The sequence below is a fragment of the Salmo salar genome, chromosome ssa07 (assembly GCF_905237065.1).
Source record: "Salmo salar chromosome ssa07, Ssal_v3.1, whole genome shotgun sequence".
Taxonomy (NCBI): domain Eukaryota; kingdom Metazoa; phylum Chordata; class Actinopteri; order Salmoniformes; family Salmonidae; genus Salmo; species Salmo salar.
In genome coordinates, this window is record NC_059448.1 from 49,894,000 (window position 1) to 49,913,750 (window position 19,751).

Here is a 19,751-nt window from a genome sequence, read left to right on the forward strand (position 1 = left end):
CTAATGTTATAGAGTAGTAGTAGTAGTAACTGACACTCTCCTCTCCTAATGTTATAGAGTAGTAGTAGTAACTGACCCTCTCCTCTCCTAATGTTATAGAGTAGTAGTAGTAACTGACTCTCTCCTCTCCTAATGTTATAGAGTAGTAGTAACTGACTCTCTCCTCTCCTAATGTTATAGACTAGTAGTAGTAGTAACTGACCCTCTCCTCTCCTAATGTTATAGAGTAGTAGTAGTAACTGACTCTCTCCTCTCCTAATGTTATAGAGTAGTAGTAGTAACTGACTCTCTCCTCTCCTAATGTTATAGAGTAGTAGTAGTAACTGACCCTCTCCTCTCCTAATGTTATAGAGTAGTAGTAGTAACTGACCCTCTCCTCTCCTAATGTTATAGAGTAGTAGTAGTAACTGACCCTCTCCTCTCCTAATGTTATAGAGTAGTAGTAGTAACTGACTCTCTCCTCTCCTAATGTTATAGAGTAGTAGTAGTAACTGACCCTCTCCTCTCCTAATGTTATAGAGTAGTAGTAGTAACTGACCCTCTCCTCTCCTAATGTTATAGAGTAGTAGTAGTAACTGACACTCTCCTCTCCTAATGTTATAGAGTAGTAGTAGTAACTGACTCTCTCCTCTCCTAATGTTATAGAGTAGTAGTAGTAACTGACTCTCTCCTCTCCTAATGTTATAGAGTAGTAGTAGTAACTGACACTCTCCTCTCCTAATGTTATAGAGTAGTAGTAGTAACTGACTCTCTCCTCTCCTAATGTTATAGAGTAGTAGTAGTAACTGACCCTCTCCTCTCCTAATGTTATAGAGTAGTAGTAGTAACTGACTCTCTCCTCTCCTAATGTTATAGAGTAGTAGTAGTAACTGACCCTCTCCTCTCCTAATGTTATAGAGTAGTAGTAGTAACTGACACTCTCCTCTCCTAATGTTATAGAGTAGTAGTAGTAACTGACTCTCTCCTCTCCTAATGTTATAGAGTAGTAGTAGTAACTGACACTCTCCTCTCCTAATGTTATAGAGTAGTAGTAGTAACTGACTCTCTCTTCTCCTAATGTTATAGAGTAGTATTAGTAGTAACTGACTCTCTCCTCTCCTAATGTTATAGAGTAGTAGTAGTAACTGACTCTCTCCTCTCCTAATGTTATAGAGTAGTAGTAGTAACTGACCCTCTCCTCTCCTAATGTTATAGAGTAGTAGTAGTAACTGACTCTCTCCTCTCCTAATGTTATAGAGTAGTAGTAGTAACTGACCCTCTCCTCTCCTAATGTTATAGAGTAGTAGTAGTAACTGACCCTCTCCTCTCCTAATGTTATAGAGTAGTAGTAGTAACTGACTCTCTCCTCTCCTAATGTTATAGAGTAGTAGTAGTAACTGACTCTCTCCTCTCCTAATGTTATAGAGTAGTAGTAGTAACTGACACTCTCCTCTCCTAATGTTATAGAGTAGTAGTAGTAGTAACTGACCCTCTCCTCTCCTAATGTTATAGAGTAGTAGTAGTAGTAACTGACCCTCTCCTCTCCTAATGTTATAGATGTAGTAGTAGTAACTGACACTCTCCTCTCCTAATGTTATAGAGTAGTAGTAGTAACTGACTCTCTCCTCTCCTAATGTTATAGAGTAGTAGTAACTGACCCTCTCCTCTCCTAATGTTATACTGTAGTAGTAGTACCTGACCATCTCCTCTCCTAATGTTATAGAGTAGTAGTAGTAACTGACTCTCTCCTCTCCTAATGTTATACTGTAGTAGTAGTGACTGACTCTCTCCTCTCCTAATGTTATAGAGTAGTAGTAGTAACTGACCCTCTCCTCTCCTAATGTTATAGAGTAGTAGTAGTAACTGACCCTCTCCTCTCCTAATGTTATAGAGTAGTAGTAGTAACTGACCCTCTCCTCTCCTAATGTTATAGAGTAGTAGTAGTAACTGACTCTCTCCTCTCCTAATGTTATAGAGTAGTAGTAGTAACTGACTCTCTCCTCTCCTAATGTTATAGAGTAGTAGTAGTAACTGACTCTCTCCTCTCCTAATGTTATAGAGTAGTATTAGTAACTGACACTCTCCTCTCCTAATGTTATAGAGTAGTAGTAGTAGTAACTGACTCTCTCCTCTCCTAATGTTATAGAGTAGTAGTAGTAACTGACCCTCTCCTCTCCTAATGTTATAGAGTAGTAGTAGTAGTACTGACACTCTCCTCTCCTAATGTTATAGAGTAGTAGTAGTAACTGACTCTCTCCTCTCCTAATGTTATAGAGTAGTAGTAGTAACTGACACTCTCCTCTCCTAATGTTATAGAGTAGTAGTAGTAACTGACCCTCTCCTCTCCTAATGTTATAGAGTAGTAGTAGTAACTGACTCTCTCCTCTCCTAATGTTATAGAGTAGTAGTAGTAACTGACTCTCTCCTCTCCTAATGTTATAGAGTAGTAGTAGTAACTGACCCTCTCCTCTCCTAATGTTATAGAGTAGTAGTAGTAACTGACTCTCTCCTCTCCTAATGTTATAGAGTAGTAGTAGTAACTGACCCTCTCCTCTCCTAATGTTATAGAGTAGTAGTAGTAACTGACTCTCTCCTCTCCTAATGTTATAGAGTAGTAGTAGTAACTGACTCTCTCCTCTCCTAATGTTATAGAGTAGTAGTAACTGACCCTCTCCTCTCCTAATGTTATAGAGTAGTAGTAGTAACTGACACTCTCCTCTCCTAATGTTATAGAGTAGTAGTAGTAACTGACTCTCTCCTCTCCTAATGTTATAGAGTAGTAGTAGTAACTGACTCTCTCCTCTCCTAATGTTATAGAGTAGTAGTAGTAACTGACACTCTCCTCTCCTAATGTTATAGAGTAGTAGTAGTAACTGACCCTCTCCTCTCCTAATGTTATAGAGTAGTAGTAGTAACTGACACTCTCCTCTCCTAATGTTATAGAGTAGTAGTAGTAACTGACTCTCTCCTCTCCTAATGTTATAGAGTAGTAGTAGTAACTGACCCTCTCCTCTCCTAATGTTATAGAGTAGTAGTAGTAGTAACTGACTCTCTCCTCTCCTAATGTTATAGAGTAGTAGTAGTAGTAACTGACTCTCTCCTCTCCTAATGTTATAGAGTAGTAGTAGTAACTGACCCTCTCCTCTCCTAATGTTATAGAGTAGTAGTAGTAACTGACTCTCTCCTCTCCTAATGTTATAGAGTAGTAGTAGTAGTAACTGACCCTCTCCTCTCCTAATGTTATAGAGTAGTAGTAGTAACTGACTCTCTCCTCTCCTAATGTTATAGAGTAGTAGTAGTAACTGACCCTCTCCTCTCCTAATGTTATAGAGTAGTAGTAGTAACTGACTCTCTCCTCTCCTAATGTTATAGAGTAGTAGTAACTGACTCTCTCCTCTCCTAATGTTATAGAGTAGTAGTAGTAACTGACCCTCTCCTCTCCTAATGTTATACTGTAGTGGTAGTAACTGACTCTCTCCTCTCCTAATGTTATAGAGTAGTAGTAGTAACTGACTCTCTCCTCTCCTAATGTTATAGAGTAGTAGTAGTAACTGACCCTCTCCTCTCCTAATGTTATAGAGTAGTAGTAGTAACTGACTCTCTCCTCTCCTAATGTTATAGAGTAGTAGTAGTAACTGACCCTCTCCTCTCCTAATGTTATAGAGTAGTAGTAGTAACTGACTCTCTCCTCTCCTAATGTTATAGAGTAGTAGTAGTAACTGACCCTCTCCTCTCCTAATGTTATAGAGTAGTAGTAGTAACTGACACTCTCCTCTCCTAATGTTATAGAGTAGTAGTAGTAACTGACACTCTCCTCTCCTAATGTTATAGAGTAGTATTAGTAGTAACTGACACTCTCCTCTCCTAATGTTATAGAGTAGTAGTAGTAACTGACCCTCTCCTCTCCTAATGTTATAGAGTAGTAGTAGTAACTGACCCTCTCCTCTCCTAATGTTATAGAGTAGTAGTAGTAACTGACCCTCTCCTCTCCTAATGTTATAGAGTAGTAGTAGTAACTGACCCTCTCCTCTCCTAATGTTATAGAGTAGTAGTAGTAACTGACTCTCTCCTCTCCTAATGTTATAGAGTAGTAGTAGTAACTGACCCTCTCCTCTCCTAATGTTATAGAGTAGTAGTAGTAACTGACTCTCTCCTCTCCTAATGTTATAGAGTAGTAGTAGTAACTGACCCTCTCCTCTCCTAATGTTATAGAGTAGTAGTAGTAACTGACTCTCTCCTCTCCTAATGTTATAGAGTAGTAGTAGTAACTGACCCTCTCCTCTCCTAATGTTATAGAGTAGTAGTAGTAACTGACTCTCTCCTCTCCTAATGTTATAGAGTAGTAGTAGTAACTGACTCTCTCCTCTCCTAATGTTATAGAGTAGTAGTAGTAACTGACCCTCTCCTCTCCTAATGTTATAGAGTAGTAGTAGTAACTGACCCTCTCCTCTCCTAATGTTATAGAGTAGTAGTAGTAACTGACCCTCTCCTCTCCTAATGTTATAGAGTAGTAGTAGTAACTGACCCTCTCCTCTCCTAATGTTATAGAGTAGTAGTAGTAACTGACCCTCTCCTCTCCTAATGTTATAGAGTAGTAGTAGTAACTGACCCTCTCCTCTCCTAATGTTATAGAGTAGTAGTAGTAACTGACTCTCTCCTCTCCTAATGTTATAGAGTAGTAGTAGTAACTGACCCTCTCCTCTCCTAATGTTATAGAGTAGTAGTAGTAACTGACCCTCTCCTCTCCTAATGTTATAGAGTAGTAGTAGTAACTGACTCTCTCCTCTCCTAATGTTATAGAGTAGTAGTAGTAACTGACCCTCTCCTCTCCTAATGTTATAGAGTAGTAGTAGTAACTGACTCTCTCCTCTCCTAATGTTATAGAGTAGTAGTAGTAACTGACACTCTCCTCTCCTAATGTTATAGAGTAGTAGTAGTAACTGACCCTCTCCTCTCCTAATGTTATAGAGTAGTAGTAGTAACTGACCCTCTCCTCTCCTAATGTTATAGAGTAGTAGTAGTAGTAACTGACCCTCTCCTCTCCTAATGTTATAGAGTAGTAGTAGTAACTGACACTCTCCTCTCCTAATGTTATAGAGTAGTAGTAGTAACTGACCCTCTCCTCTCCTAATGTTATAGAGTAGTAGTAGTAACTGACCCTCTCCTCTCCTAATGTTATAGAGTAGTAGTAGTAACTGACCCTCTCCTCTCCTAATGTTATAGAGTAGTAGTAGTAACTGACCCTCTCCTCTCCTAATGTTATAGAGTAGTAGTAGTAACTGACTCTCTCCTCTCCTAATGTTATAGAGTAGTAGTAGTAACTGACTCTCTCCTCTCCTAATGTTATAGAGTAGTAGTAGTAACTGACTCTCTCCTCTCCTAATGTTATAGAGTAGTAGTAGTAACTGACCCTCTCCTCTCCTAATGTTATAGAGTAGTAGTAGTAACTGACTCTCTCCTCTCCTAATGTTATAGAGTAGTAGTAGTAACTGACCCTCTCCTCTCCTAATGTTATAGAGTAGTAGTAGTAACTGACCCTCTCCTCTCCTAATGTTATAGAGTAGTAGTAGTAACTGACCCTCTCCTCTCCTAATGTTATAGAGTAGTAGTAGTAACTGACCCTCTCCTCTCCTAATGTTATAGAGTAGTAGTAGTAACTGACCCTCTCCTCTCCTAATGTTATAGAGTAGTAGTAGTAACTGACCCTCTCCTCTCCTAATGTTATAGAGTAGTAGTAGTAACTGACTCTCTCCTCTCCTAATGTTATAGAGTAGTAGTAGTAACTGACCCTCTCCTCTCCTAATGTTATAGAGTAGTAGTAGTAACTGACTCTCTCCTCTCCTAATGTTATAGAGTAGTAGTAGTAACTGACTCTCTCCTCTCCTAATGTTATAGAGTAGTAGTAGTAACTGACCCTCTCCTCTCCTAATGTTATAGAGTAGTAGTAGTAACTGACACTCTCCTCTCCTAATGTTATAGAGTAGTAGTAGTAACTGACACTCTCCTCTCCTAATGTTATAGAGTAGTAGTAGTAACTGACTCTCTCCTCTCCTAATGTTATAGAGTAGTAGTAGTAACTGACTCTCTCCTCTCCTAATGTTATAGAGTAGTAGTAGTAACTGACACTCTCCTCTCCTAATGTTATAGAGTAGTAGTAGTAACTGACCCTCTCCTCTCCTAATGTTATAGAGTAGTAGTATTAACTGACCCTCTCCTCTCCTAATGTTATAGAGTAGTAGTAGTAACTGACCCTCTCCTCTCCTAATGTTATAGAGTAGTAGTAGTAACTGACCCTCTCCTCTCCTAATGTTATAGAGTAGTAGTAGTAACTGACTCTCTCCTCTCCTAATGTTATAGAGTAGTAGTAGTAACTGACTCTCTCCTCTCCTAATGTTATAGAGTAGTAGTAGTAACTGACTCTCTCCTCTCCTAATGTTATAGAGTAGTAGTAGTAACTGACCCTCTCCTCTCCTAATGTTATAGAGTAGTAGTAGTAACTGACCCTCTCCTCTCCTAATGTTATAGAGTAGTAGTAGTAACTGACCCTCTCCTCTCCTAATGTTATAGAGTAGTAGTAGTAACTGACACTCTCCTCTCCTAATGTTATAGAGTAGTAGTAGTAACTGACACTCTCCTCTCCTAATGTTATAGAGTAGTAGTAGTAACTGACCCTCTCCTCTCCTAATGTTATAGAGTAGTAGTAGTAACTGACCCTCTCCTCTCCTAATGTTATAGAGTAGTAGTAGTAACTGACACTCTCCTCTCCTAATGTTATAGAGTAGTAGTAGTAACTGACCCTCTCCTCTCCTAATGTTATAGAGTAGTAGTAGTAACTGACCCTCTCCTCTCCTAATGTTATAGAGTAGTAGTAGTAACTGACCCTCTCCTCTCCTAATGTTATAGAGTAGTAGTAGTAACTGACTCTCTCCTCTCCTAATGTTATAGAGTAGTAGTAGTAACTGACCCTCTCCTCTCCTAATGTTATAGAGTAGTAGTAGTAACTGACCCTCTCCTCTCCTAATGTTATAGAGTAGTAGTAGTAACTGACACTCTCCTCTCCTAATGTTATAGAGTAGTAGTAGTAACTGACCCTCTCCTCTCCTAATGTTATAGAGTAGTAGTAGTAACTGACTCTCTCTTCTCCTAATGTTATAGAGTAGTAGTTGTAGCTGACACTCTCCTCTCCTAATGTTATAGAGTTGTAGTAGTAACTGACACTCTCCTCTCCTAATGTTATAGAGTAGTAGTAGTAACTGACCCTCTCCTCTCCTAATGTTATAGAGTAGTAGTAGTAACTGACTCTCTCCTCTCCTAATGTTATAGAGTAGTAGTAGTAGTAACTGACACTCTCCTCTCCTAATGTTATAGAGTAGTAGTAGTAGTAACTGACTCTCTCCTCTCCTAATGTTATAGAGTAGTAGTAGTAACTGACCCTCTCCTCTCCTAATGTTATAGAGTAGTAGTAGTAACTGACTCTCTCCTCTCCTAATGTTATAGAGTAGTAGTAGTAACTGACCCTCTCCTCTCCTAATGTTATAGAGTAGTAGTAGTAACTGACTCTCTCCTCTCCTAATGTTATAGAGTAGTAGTAGTAACTGACTCTCTCCTCTCCTAATGTTATAGAGTAGTAGTAGTAACTGACCCTCTCCTCTCCTAATGTTATAGAGTAGTAGTAGTAACTGACTCTCTCCTCTCCTAATGTTATAGAGTAGTAGTAACTGACCCTCTCCTCTCCTAATGTTATAGAGTAGTAGTAGTAACTGACCCTCTCCTCTCCTAATGTTATAGAGTAGTAGTAGTAACTGACTCTCTCCTCTCCTAATGTTATAGAGTAGTAGTAGTAACTGACTCTCTCCTCTCCTAATGTTATAGAGTAGTAGTAGTAACTGACTCTCTCCTCTCCTAATGTTATAGAGTAGTAGTAGTAACTGACTCTCTCCTCTCCTAATGTTATAGAGTAGTAGTAGTAACTGACACTCTCCTCTCCTAATGTTATAGAGTAGTAGTAGTAACTGACCCTCTCCTCTCCTAATGTTATAGAGTAGTAGTAGTAACTGACACTCTCCTCTCCTAATGTTATAGAGTAGTAGTAGTAACTGACACTCTCCTCTCCTAATGTTATAGAGTAGTAGTAGTAACTGACCCTCTCCTCTCCTAATGTTATAGAGTAGTAGTAGTAACTGACCCTCTCCTCTCCTAATGTTATAGAGTAGTTAGTAGTAACTGACTCTCTCCTCTCCTAATGTTATAGAGTAGTAGTAGTAACTGACACTCTCCTCTCCTAATGTTATAGAGTAGTAGTAGTAACTGACTCTCTCCTCTCCTAATGTTATAGAGTAGTAGTAGTAACTGACCCTCTCCTCTCCTAATGTTATAGAGTAGTAGTAGTAACTGACCCTCTCCTCTCCTAATGTTATAGAGTAGTAGTAGTAACTGACTCTCTCCTCTCCTAATGTTATAGAGTAGTAGTAGTAACTGACTCTCTCCTCTCCTAATGTTATAGAGTAGTAGTAGTAACTGACCCTCTCCTCTCCTAATGTTATAGAGTAGTAGTAGTAACTGACCCTCTCCTCTCCTAATGTTATAGAGTAGTAGTAGTAACTGACCCTCTCCTCTCCTAATGTTATAGAGTAGTAGTAGTAACTGACTCTCTCCTCTCCTAATGTTATAGAGTAGTAGTAGTAACTGACCCTCTCCTCTCCTAATGTTATAGAGTAGTAGTAGTAACTGACCCTCTCCTCTCCTAATGTTATAGAGTAGTAGTAGTAACTGACCCTCTCCTCTCCTAATGTTATAGAGTAGTAGTAGTAGTACTGACTCTCTCTTCTCCTAATGTTATAGAGTAGTAGTTGTAGCTGACACTCTCCTCTCCTAATGTTATAGAGTTGTAGTAGTAACTGACACTCTCCTCTCCTAATGTTATAGAGTAGTAGTAGTAACTGACCCTCTCCTCTCCTCTCCTAATGTTATAGAGTAGTAGTAGTAACTGACTCTCTCCTCTCCTAATGTTATAGAGTAGTAGTAGTAGTACTGACCCTCTCCTCTCCTAATGTTATAGAGTAGTAGTAGTAACTGACTCTCTCCTCTCCTAATGTTATAGAGTAGTAGTAGTAACTGACCCTCTCCTCTCCTAATGTTATAGAGTAGTAGTAGTAACTGACCCTCTCCTCTCCTAATGTTGTAGAGTAGTAGTAGTAACTGACTCTCTCCTCTCCTAATGTTGTAGAGTAGTAGTAGTAACTGACTCTCTCCTCTCCTAATGTTATAGAGTAGTAGTAGTAACTGACCCTCTCCTCTCCTAATGTTATAGAGTAGTAGTAGTAACTGACTCTCTCCTCTCCTAATGTTATAGAGTAGTAGTAGTAGTAACTGACACTCTCCTCTCCTAATGTTATAGAGTAGTAGTAGTAACTGACTCTCTCCTCTCCTAATGTTATAGAGTAGTAGTAGTAACTGACTCTCTCCTCTCCTAATGTTATAGAGTAGTAGTAGTAACTGACACTCTCCTCTCCTAATGTTATAGAGTAGTAGTAGTAACTGACCCTCTCCTCTCCTAATGTTATAGAGTAGTAGTAGTAACTGACTCTCTCCTCTCCTAATGTTATAGAGTAGTAGTAGTAGTAACTGACTCTGTCCTCTCCAAATGTTATAGAGTAGTAGTAGTAACTGACCCTCTCCTCTCCTAATGTTATAGAGTAGTAGTAGTAGTAACTGACTCTCACCTCTCCTAATGTTATAGAGTAGTAGTAGTAACTGACCCTCTCCTCTCCTAATGTTATAGAGTACTAGTAGTAACTGACACTCTCCTCTCCTAATGTTATAGAGTAGTAGTAGTAACTGACTCTCTCCTCTCCTAATGTTATAGACTAGTAGTAGTTGCTGACCCTCTCTTCTCTTCTCTTCTCTTCTCTTCTCTTCTCTTCTCTTCTCTTCTCTTCTCTTCTCTTCTCTTCTCTTCTCTTCTCTTCTCTTCTCTTCTCTTCTCTTCTCTTCTCTTCTCTTCTCCTGCTGGTTGTTCTGTCAGGCACACAGTGTCTCTGCTCCCCCCGTCCTCTGAGCAGCTCTCTGGGGGCCTTCCTGCTACACTGGCCTACCTGCTGAATTGCTACTCCCTCCAGGGGGCGATGGTGAGCTGGGAGGTGGACGGGGTGGAGGTGAAGGAGGGGGTCCTGACCACCACGGAAGAAGAGAAGAGTGACCGCTACAGCCGCAGCAGCACCCTGACCCTGAGCAAGGCACGCTGGGAAGAGGGAGAGGGGTACACCTACAGGATCGCTCACGAGTACACGAGTGATTCAGCCGCCTTCCAGAGAAGTCACTGTAGTGTCAAGAAGCCATTTTAGGGGTCTAGAGAGTCCCCACATGGTGCTAGTTCTGGAAACATTAGTGTTTTACAGCTGAATGTTACAGTATAATTGTCACAACGTCCACAGAAGGTGGCGCCTCTCCCAGGTCGGGCGGCGCTCGGCGGTCGTCGTCGCCGGCCTACTAGCTGCCACCGATCCATGTTTCAGTGTCTGTCGGTTATGTCTGTTTTAGTTTGCACCTGTTCCTTGTTTGTCATTAGTGGGGGGGTATTTAGTTTAGCTGTTTTTGTTTGGGAGTTGTGCGGGATTGTTTCGTGTGACGTTACTTTAGTAAACAGGATTTATGATTATTAGATTACACTACGTATTTGTATAGGCATTAGGGTTGCCGGGCTGCGCCCCGTCTATTTTTGGAGTTTGGAGCATTTTCCTCCTCCCTTTTCTTCTGTGCACCCTGCCTTGTCGCTGTGTTTTGCCCTTGACCGTATTAAACGTTTTGTTCAACGGACCTCAGTCTCCTGCGCCTGACTTACCCCTTTCCTGCTATCTTGGATAACGTGACAATAATAAATAATTCAACATACGTAGTGCTGTGTGCTAAATTAAGTAGCTTTGAGATTAAATAGTACATATGTTCATGCCTCTTGAGTTTAAATACAGCTTGTTTTGATTGAAATATAACCCCAGGAGTTGATTTAATAATGATTCCAGTAATCACTGTCTCATGAATAGGCAGCACATTTCATACTAATTTCTATCAATCAGCTTCTTTCATTATTTAGCATTGTAGCATATAGCTAATCTCATGTTTTCAAACAGAATTAAAAGGGCATCTGACCAAACAAATACTCTAATCATTTCTACAACTGTATGATCCAGTTATACTGTAACACCAATACCAGTGATAATAATTTGTGATATTTGATAATTAACCTCTAAGATCTATTCTCAGAACTCACACTGCTAAACAGTTACTTTCCATTACATAAATATTTATAATGTTTAAATCTGATTATGATTTTCTTACATTAGGAGTTTTAGTAATGGTTTTCAACAATGTGTAGTCTACACTTCATTTCATTTCACCAAGTCTTCTCAAACAATCAAATTATGTACTTATTTAGAATGTATTGATTTAGAATGTATTGATTTAGAGTGTATTTATTTAGAATCTATATATTTAGAATGTATTGATTTAGAATGTATTTATACAAAATGTATTTATTTAGAATGTATTTATTTAGAAGTCCTTTAATATTTATTTAGTCCTATCATGTGCTGTGTTTTGCTTTGTTTCTTATTTACTTATAAGATTGACTTCCTTTGAATTGGTTAACGCCTTTTAAGTGCTCTTCTCGTTGAGCGAATGAGGGAATGAGTGTGTTAGTTAGGGACCTGAGCCACGCCCCCACACCTGAGGAGTATTGGGGTTAATAAAGAGCTGCCCTGCACAAAGGCAGCTCTCAGACAATGTTCAGGACATTCAAGCCAGCAGCGGGAGAGGACAGGTGCCCCAGGCTGTGCTCAGCCACACAACTACCACTGCTGTGTCTGGGGAGAAGAGACTGGATGAGTGTGTCACTGCTCAGGAAGAGCAGAACGGAATGACCATACTTGTTGGGATGAAGAGCCGAATGACGTGTGAGTGCGTACCAATGGTTTCCAGTATGATGACATAACTGATTAAGCTTTATCTGCTCTCCAGACGTGGCCTGCTACGACAAGACAGCGGAGGCCATGACTACCACATCGGAATCCCATGATGCCAACGCAGAAGCTACCAACGCTCCATGACAAACAACTATGGACTCTATTTAGGCCTATGTGATGGCCGGTCCTGTCCTTGTGTTTTGTTCTGTGCTGCTTTTATCCTGTAAACCCCTTTTTAATACTGAGAAAATATATTAAAGAGCCAATAACACTGTCTGCCTCCTGCCTATGTCTGTGGTTTTGGGATTGAAAGAACTGTCTCATGTACTGTATATCTCGTTCACAGATCTAACAGTCAGTAATGCACTCATGAAAATGGTTAATATAATGCTAGATGATCATATCCATATTTAGTTGTGAGGTTCATATGGGAACTTCTTATACAGGGCTAAAATTAAGAAATGTTTATGTAATATCACTCTTTTTGTACTTCTTATGGACTACTGGTATTTTTAAATCTACGAATAAATTGTATGCTTTCAGGTCATGACAAATGTAACCAGTCACAACCACAGAGATCCTATTATAAATTGAACAAAAATATAAATGCAACAATTTGAAAGATTTTACTGAGTTACAGTTCATATAAGGAAATCAGTCAATTTAAATACATTCATTAGGCCCTAATCAATGGATTTCACATGACTGGGCAGGGGTGCAGCGGCGGTTGGGTTTGGTAGGGTATAGGCCCACCACCCACTGGGGAGCCAGGCCCAGCCAATCAGAATGAGTTTTCCGCTGTAAAAGGGTTTTTATTACAGACAGAAATGCTCCTCAGTTTCATCAGCTGTCTGGGTGGCTGGTCTCAGATGATCCCATAGGTGAAGAAGCCGGATGTAAAGTTCCTGGGCTAGCCTGTGAGGCCGGTTGGACGTACTGCCAAATTCTCTAAAAGGACGTTGGAGGCGGCTTGTGGTTGAGAAATTAGTATACAAATATTTGGCAACAACTCTGGTGGACATACCTGCAGTCAGCGATGCCGATTATGGCAGCCCCCTGCAACTCTGATTCAGAGGGGTTGGGTTAAATGCGGAAGACACATTTCAGTTGAAGGCATTCAGTTGTACGACTGACTAGGTATTCCTCTTTCACTTTCCCTTTCCCAATTGCACGCTCCCTCAAAACTTGATATCTATGGCATTGTGCACATTTTAGAGTGGCCTATTGTCCCCAGCATGAGGTGCACCTGTGTAATGATGGTGCTGTATAATCAGCTTCCTGATATGCCACAGCTGTCAGTTGGATGGATTATCTTGGCTAATGAGAAATGCTCACTAACAGGGTTGTAAGCAAATATGTGCACACATTTTCAGAGAAATAAGGTTTTTCTTCGTATGGAAAATTTCTGGGATCATTTATTTCACCTCATGAAACATTGGACTAACACTTTACATGCTGCCTTTATAGTTTTCTTCATTGTATATATGTCATTATATTGTCACAACCATGATGATTGTGACAATGATGGTCATGTGATCTGAATGACTGCTTTCTAACCATATTGTCACAGTTGACCTCATCTAGTGACCAGTGTTCCATGTTACTGTCTCTTCCCCCTCAGCACCTGCAGTAGGTCCCAGCTGTAGCAGTACAGTCACTGTGCAGTCTGACTGAGGGAGGTTTTTGTACGGCTCTGTATCACTGTGTTAACACTGGACCACTGTGGAGACTCTGACAGTAGTAATCTCCTGCATCTTCAGCCTGGACTCCACTGATGGTCAGAGTGAAGTCACTCCCAGATCCACTGCCACTGAATCTAGATGGAGTCCCAGACTGAAGTGTTGTAGCACGGTAAATAAGGACTTTAGGAGCTCCTCCAGGTTTCTGCTGGTACCAGGCTAAACATGGTTTACCTGACCTACCACAGTCAGGATAGACATTACTGCTGGTTTTACAGTTCAGAGAGACTGTCTGTTCTGGGAGAACAGTTTTAACTGTAGGAGTCTGAGACACAGTGATCTGTCCACTGGATTCTGAAACAGAGAGAAAACTAATAAATGTATCACCAGGGATTAATAAAACTACTTGAACAATCTTTCAGTTCACTCAAACTGTTTACTTTTCAGTATACAAACATAAAACTCCTATATATTTTTTACCTTTGATGTAGAATGCAAATATCCAGATGAAGATGGTGATAAAAGTCATGGTTGTTGTGGGTTCTGTTGTCATGAAGGACAAATCTCAGTCAGGAAGTGTTAAACTCACAGGGATATAAACCCTCCCAGAGCATGTTTTGTCTATGCAAAGTGTCCAATCTATGCAAACAAGGGTGTATTAATTTCTGCCGGTTCTGTTGCAAAATGTTTCTTAAACGGTAGCAAACAGAATGAAACAGGGATGGACCTATCTGAATTTTTCCAATTGAAACTCATTTTCCTCTGTTTCCTTCTGTTTGTTTCTTTTATAACAATAAAACAGGACGTGACCACTACAGTACCAATGTCCAAGCAGGGCACAAATTGGGATATCAAGAACAATTAAATGGACAATAATAAAATAATATAAAAATAATATCATAAAACCAAACAACAGTAACAGAAAACAACAACATAAAGAAAAAGTAGAATAAAACATTTTAATATTATTCACAGTTACACCACATTAGAAATTGACTTCAGTTACATCCATTATGACCTCTAAAGTTCATTAAGCCGTGCAATAAAGTATCCGTTTGTTTCTTAAACGGTAAACGGTTTCCGTAATGAATACACCCCCAGAGGTACCTAACGGAACCAAACAGAAGCAAACAGTAGCAAAAGGAACAAAACGGGAAGGGACCTCGCGGATTTTGTCCAATAGAAACTCACGTATTCGTTTCAAATCTTTATGCAATACAAAACATTTTGCTACAGTGTACAACTAATACATACACCCCAGACTTTCTTAGTCCCACAGAGACAGTGTAACTGAAGAGATCTGTGTGAGCAGGAGCATTTTTAAGCAGTGGGGCTGAATGCCCAGCCAATCATGGCCTTGATTGGTAAACAAGCCTCAGCTGGGCTCAATTCAGTTACGTTACAGCCTTATTCTAAAATGGATTGAATAGTTTTTTCGTCTTCATCAATCTACACACAATACCCTTTAATGACAAAGCAAACACAGTTTTTTAGAATTTGTTGCACCTTTGGCGGCGGTTACAGCCTCGAGTCTTCTTGGGTACGACGCTACAAGCTTGGCACACCTGTATTTTGGGGGTTTCTTCCATTCTTCTCAGCAGATCCTCTCAAGCTCTGTCAGGGTGGATGGGGAGCGTTGCTGCACAGCTATTTTCAGGTCTCTCCAGAGACGTTCGATTGGGTTCAAGTCCAGGCTCTGGCTGGGCCACTCAAGGACATTCAGAGATTTGTCCCGAAGCCACTCCTACATTATCTTGGTTGTGTACTTAGGGTTGTTGTCCTGTTGGAAGGTGAACCTTCGCCCCAGTCTGAGGTCCTGAGCACTCTGGAGCAGGTTCTCATCAAGGATCTCTCTGTACTTTGCTCCATTCATATTTGCCTCGATCCTGATTAGTCTCCCAGTCCCTGCCGCTGAAAAACATCTCCACAGCATGATGCTGCTACCAACATGTTTCCCTGTAGGATGGTGCCAGGTTTCCTCCAGATGTGATTCTTGGCATTCAGGCCAAAGGGTTCAATCTTGATTTCATCAGACTAGAGAATCTTGTTTCTCATGGTCAGAGTCTTTGGGAGCCTTTTGGCAAACTCCAAGCGGGATGTCATGTGCCTTTTACTGAGGAGTGGCTTCCGTCTGGCCGCTCCACCATAAAGGCCTATTTGGTGGAGTGCTGCAGAGATGGTTGTCCTTCTGGAAGGTTATCCCATCTCCACAGAGGAAGTCTGGAGCTCTGTCAGAGTGACCATCGGGTTCAGTTTGGCCGGGCAGCCAGCTCTAGGAAGAGTCTTGGTGGTTCCAAACTTTTCCAGGTCACTGTGTTCTTGGGGTCCTTCAATGTGTTGGAGATTTTCCAGTCATCTGATGGTTTTCAGTAACCTATACTGTTCTCTTTGAAGTAGAAAGAATAATCAATATAAGCTTAAATATTAGACTTAAGTAAGCAGAATGAAAGCTAAGTCTATGAGAGTGTCCAAGCTAGATCAACATCAAATTGACCATTGGACAAGTAAAGAACAGAATGTAAGCAGAATTTGTGTAGATGAGGCAAGGTAAACTAACAAGACATGAATGGTCTGGGCCATATCTGATGTTGTGAAGGCTACTGGACATGCACACAAGTTAAGCATACATTGATAACGTAGGTCTGAACTTGTAAAGACCTTTGGACAGGAACATTAGCTAAGGGGTATGCATGTCATGCCACCAATAAAATCTATGCCCCAATATCTGAGCCAATAAGAGAATGGAAACTATGTAACAAAGCAAATGGGGTGATGACATTATGTAAAGGTAAAAATGTATAAAGGCCAAGCACTAAGAATGAGAAGGCAGTCTTCCATGGAGGTGCTCGGCTTTTGTTGTTCTCTGCATTAAAATTCTAATTGAATTCACAAGCTCTGGTATCTGAGAAGTATTTGAGTCAATATTTTTCCACAACAAACGCTGCAGGCATTTTTTGGTACCCCTCCCCAGTTCTGTGCCTCGACACAATTCGGTCTCTGAGTTCTACGGACAGTTCCATCAATCTCTTGGCTTTGTTCTTGCACTGGCATGCACAGTCAACTGTGGAACAGGTGTGTGCCTTTCCAAATCATGCCCAATCAATTGAATTTATCACAAGTGGACTCTAATCAAGTTTTAGAAACATCTCAAGGATGATCAATGGAAACAGGATGCACCTGAGCTCAATTTTTAGTCTCATAGCAAAGGGTCTGAATACTTATGTAAATAAGGTATTTCTGTTTTTAGTTCTGAATAAATTAGAAACAATTTATAAAAACCTGTTTTCACTTCTTCATTATGGGGTATTGTGTGTAGATTGCTGAGGAAATGGATTATTTAATCCATTTTAGAACAAGGCTGTAACATAACAAAATGTGGAAAAAGTCAAGGGGTCTGAATACTTTCCGAATGCACTGTAAGCTTTTAGTTTGACTAATGTATTGGCACTGGAGCCTGCTGGTGTAACTGCTAAACTGCTTTCTGACTGTACACTGTACTGCATGATTGTAGCGGGTTTACTAACGAGTTAGTTATATTAGCTATGTTGACTATGATGTTACTGTAGCTAATATGGTGAGCTAGTTGCGGTTATGATATGAAGGTTTGGCTAGGAAAGGTTTTTCGCCTGGTCAGACAGCTGATGTGTTGAACATTGAAGTCCACAAGTGAAGGGAAAAGGTGAGAGGAGGAGAGCGCATAGATGCGAGAATGAATACAACGAGTTGTTTGTATGTGGCTACGAAAGTGAACTGCATGTGATCAGGGGTGTATTCATTCCTCCGATTCTGTTGAAAAACACTTCTTAAACGGAAGCAAACGGAGCGAAACGGGAATAAACATACATGAATTTGTCTGATAGAAACTATTGTTTGCTGTCACGCCGGTTCCCGCTCTTCCCCCCCTGGCGCTCGAGGGCGCCAAGATCCCCAGCATTACACACTCAAGCCACCTTCAGTACGCACACCTGTCTTCCCTCCATTATGCACATCCGCGATCATTGGACTCACGTGGACTCAATTACTTGTGTCATTACCTTCCCTATATCTGTCTGTTCCCAAGCTCTGTTCCCTGCTTTGGGATTTATTGTCTCATGTCCGTGTTCCGACGATGTTCCTGTCTTGCTTCCATGTCTGTTCCCTAATAAATGTCTGACTCCCCGTACCTGCCTCTCCTGTCCGGCGTTGGTCCTTACAGTTTGCAACTGTTGGACTAACGATTACACCCTAGGTCAGCAAGAGTGTGCAAGGCGGTATTGAATGTGTCTCTGTCTGTCCATGTGTCCCTGTCACCTCAAATCTTTCTCTCGAGCTGTGTTCACCTACGTTGAATTTATAGGCTAGGTTGTAGGAACCTCATGATGGGTATAGGGAAAATGCAAGTAATATTTAGTAGCCTAAACCAATCTATGTTAAACTGGGTGAATGGAATATCAATGACAGTCATCCAATATGCTGTAATAGAAATAAGGCCAATACACATACAAAAAAATAATCATCCTCCCTCATCTTAAATGGCACCGACTGCCACTGTTTAGTTCAGTCAGTGGTCCATGTCACTGTCTCTTCCCCCTGGCTGAACATCTGGTGATAGCTGGTCTATTCAGGGACAAGCAGAACCACCCAGCCCTGTCTATGTAAATCTCAGTTTCACTCCTACAGCTCCCAGTCTAGCAGTTGACCAGTTTCATTCCCTGACATACCCTGGACTGGGACTGATGTAAGGGAGGTGACTGATTTTAACCTCTATGGTGGATTCAGGGAGGGACACATAACAGATAAGGCACCAAGTAATTGATGACAGATAAAAAAATATTATACTTTACGATGATAGTGTGTAGTGTATGTCCTCTACGTAAATGTGTCTCATGTTTGAGCCCAGTATCATGTCTCATTCACAGATCATGAAAAGGGTTAATACATGCTAGATGATCACATCAATATTTGGTTGTGAAGTGCATGTAGGGATTTGGTTTGAGGGGCTGATGATGATTTAACATCACTTTTCTTTTACTTCTGTAGATCTTACTCTGCATATGGACTGGTAAAGTGTTTCAAAACGTCTAATAACTTTCATACAAACGTTCAGTTCATGACCAATATAACAAGATACAACCATGATGATGATATTAATGATGATGATGATGATGAGGATGATAATGAGGACGTTGGAGAACATGTGATTTGTATCATGCGTTCTAACCATATTCAAAGTTGAGCTGATCAGTGTTCCATGTCACTGTCTCTTCCTGCAGTAGGTCCCAGCTGTAGCAGTACAGTCACTGTGCAGTCTGACTGAGGGAGGTTTTTGTACGGCTCTGTATCACTGTGTTAACACTGGACCACTGTGGAGACTCTGACAGTAGTAATCTCCTGCATCTTCAGCCTGGACTCCACTGATGGTCAGAGTGAAGTCACTCCCAGATCCACTGCCACTGAATCTAGATGGAGTCCCAGACTGAAGTGTTGTAGCACGGTAAATAAGGAGTTCAGGAGCTCCTCCAGGTTTCTGCTGGTACCAGGCTAGGCGATTATTAGAATACACATTACTGCTGGTTTTACAGTTCAGAGAGACTGTCTGTCCTGGGAGAACAGCTTTCACTGTAGGAATTTGAGTCACAGTGTACTGTCCTCTGGATTCTGAAACAGAGAATAAAAACATTTATATGAGTGAAGTATTACATTTAGTAATCAATCATTTTGAAAGAAATAGTAACATTGATATACATGTTGATAGTGTACATTCAATTCATTCAAAAAATTCTATCCTTGGAGGCAGAAAGCAAGTGTCCAGATGAATATGGTGATAAAAGTCATGGTTGTTGTGGGTTCTGTTGTCATGAAGGACAGCTCTCAGTCATGAAGTGTTAAACTCACAGGGATATAAACACTACCAGACCACTGAAGCATGTGCTGCTAATGCAAAGTGTCCTCTCTATGCAAATATACTTTTTTTGGTCCTACTAGGAAACTGTAGTCATTTTTATTATTATTTTAGTTTTATTTCAGACTACAAAAAAGGTGTATTACTGCACTTAATTTATGTTGAAAAAAGGGAGAGGGGTGAAAAATGTTCCTAAAATAAAATCAACAAATATCTATGTACTCCATAGGTCAAGGTCACCTGTCTAATCAGGTC

The 19,751-nt window shown here is 40.5% G+C and overlaps 2 gene segments (V, D, J or C); both read right to left on the bottom strand.

Annotated features, from left to right (window-relative positions):
• Positions 1-13,526: 13,526 nt before the first annotated feature.
• On the bottom strand, positions 13,527-14,197 carry LOC106609587 (immunoglobulin kappa variable 4-1-like). The segment is given in 2 exon segments: positions 13,527-13,969; positions 14,096-14,197. Coding segments are annotated over 2 exon segments (408 nt in total).
• A 4,723-nt stretch (positions 14,198-18,920) lies between these two features.
• LOC106609548 (Ig kappa chain V region K29-213-like) lies at positions 18,921-19,634 on the bottom strand. The segment is given in 2 exon segments: positions 18,921-19,252; positions 19,381-19,634. Coding segments are annotated over 2 exon segments (390 nt in total).
• Between the last annotated feature and the right edge of the window lie 117 nt (positions 19,635-19,751).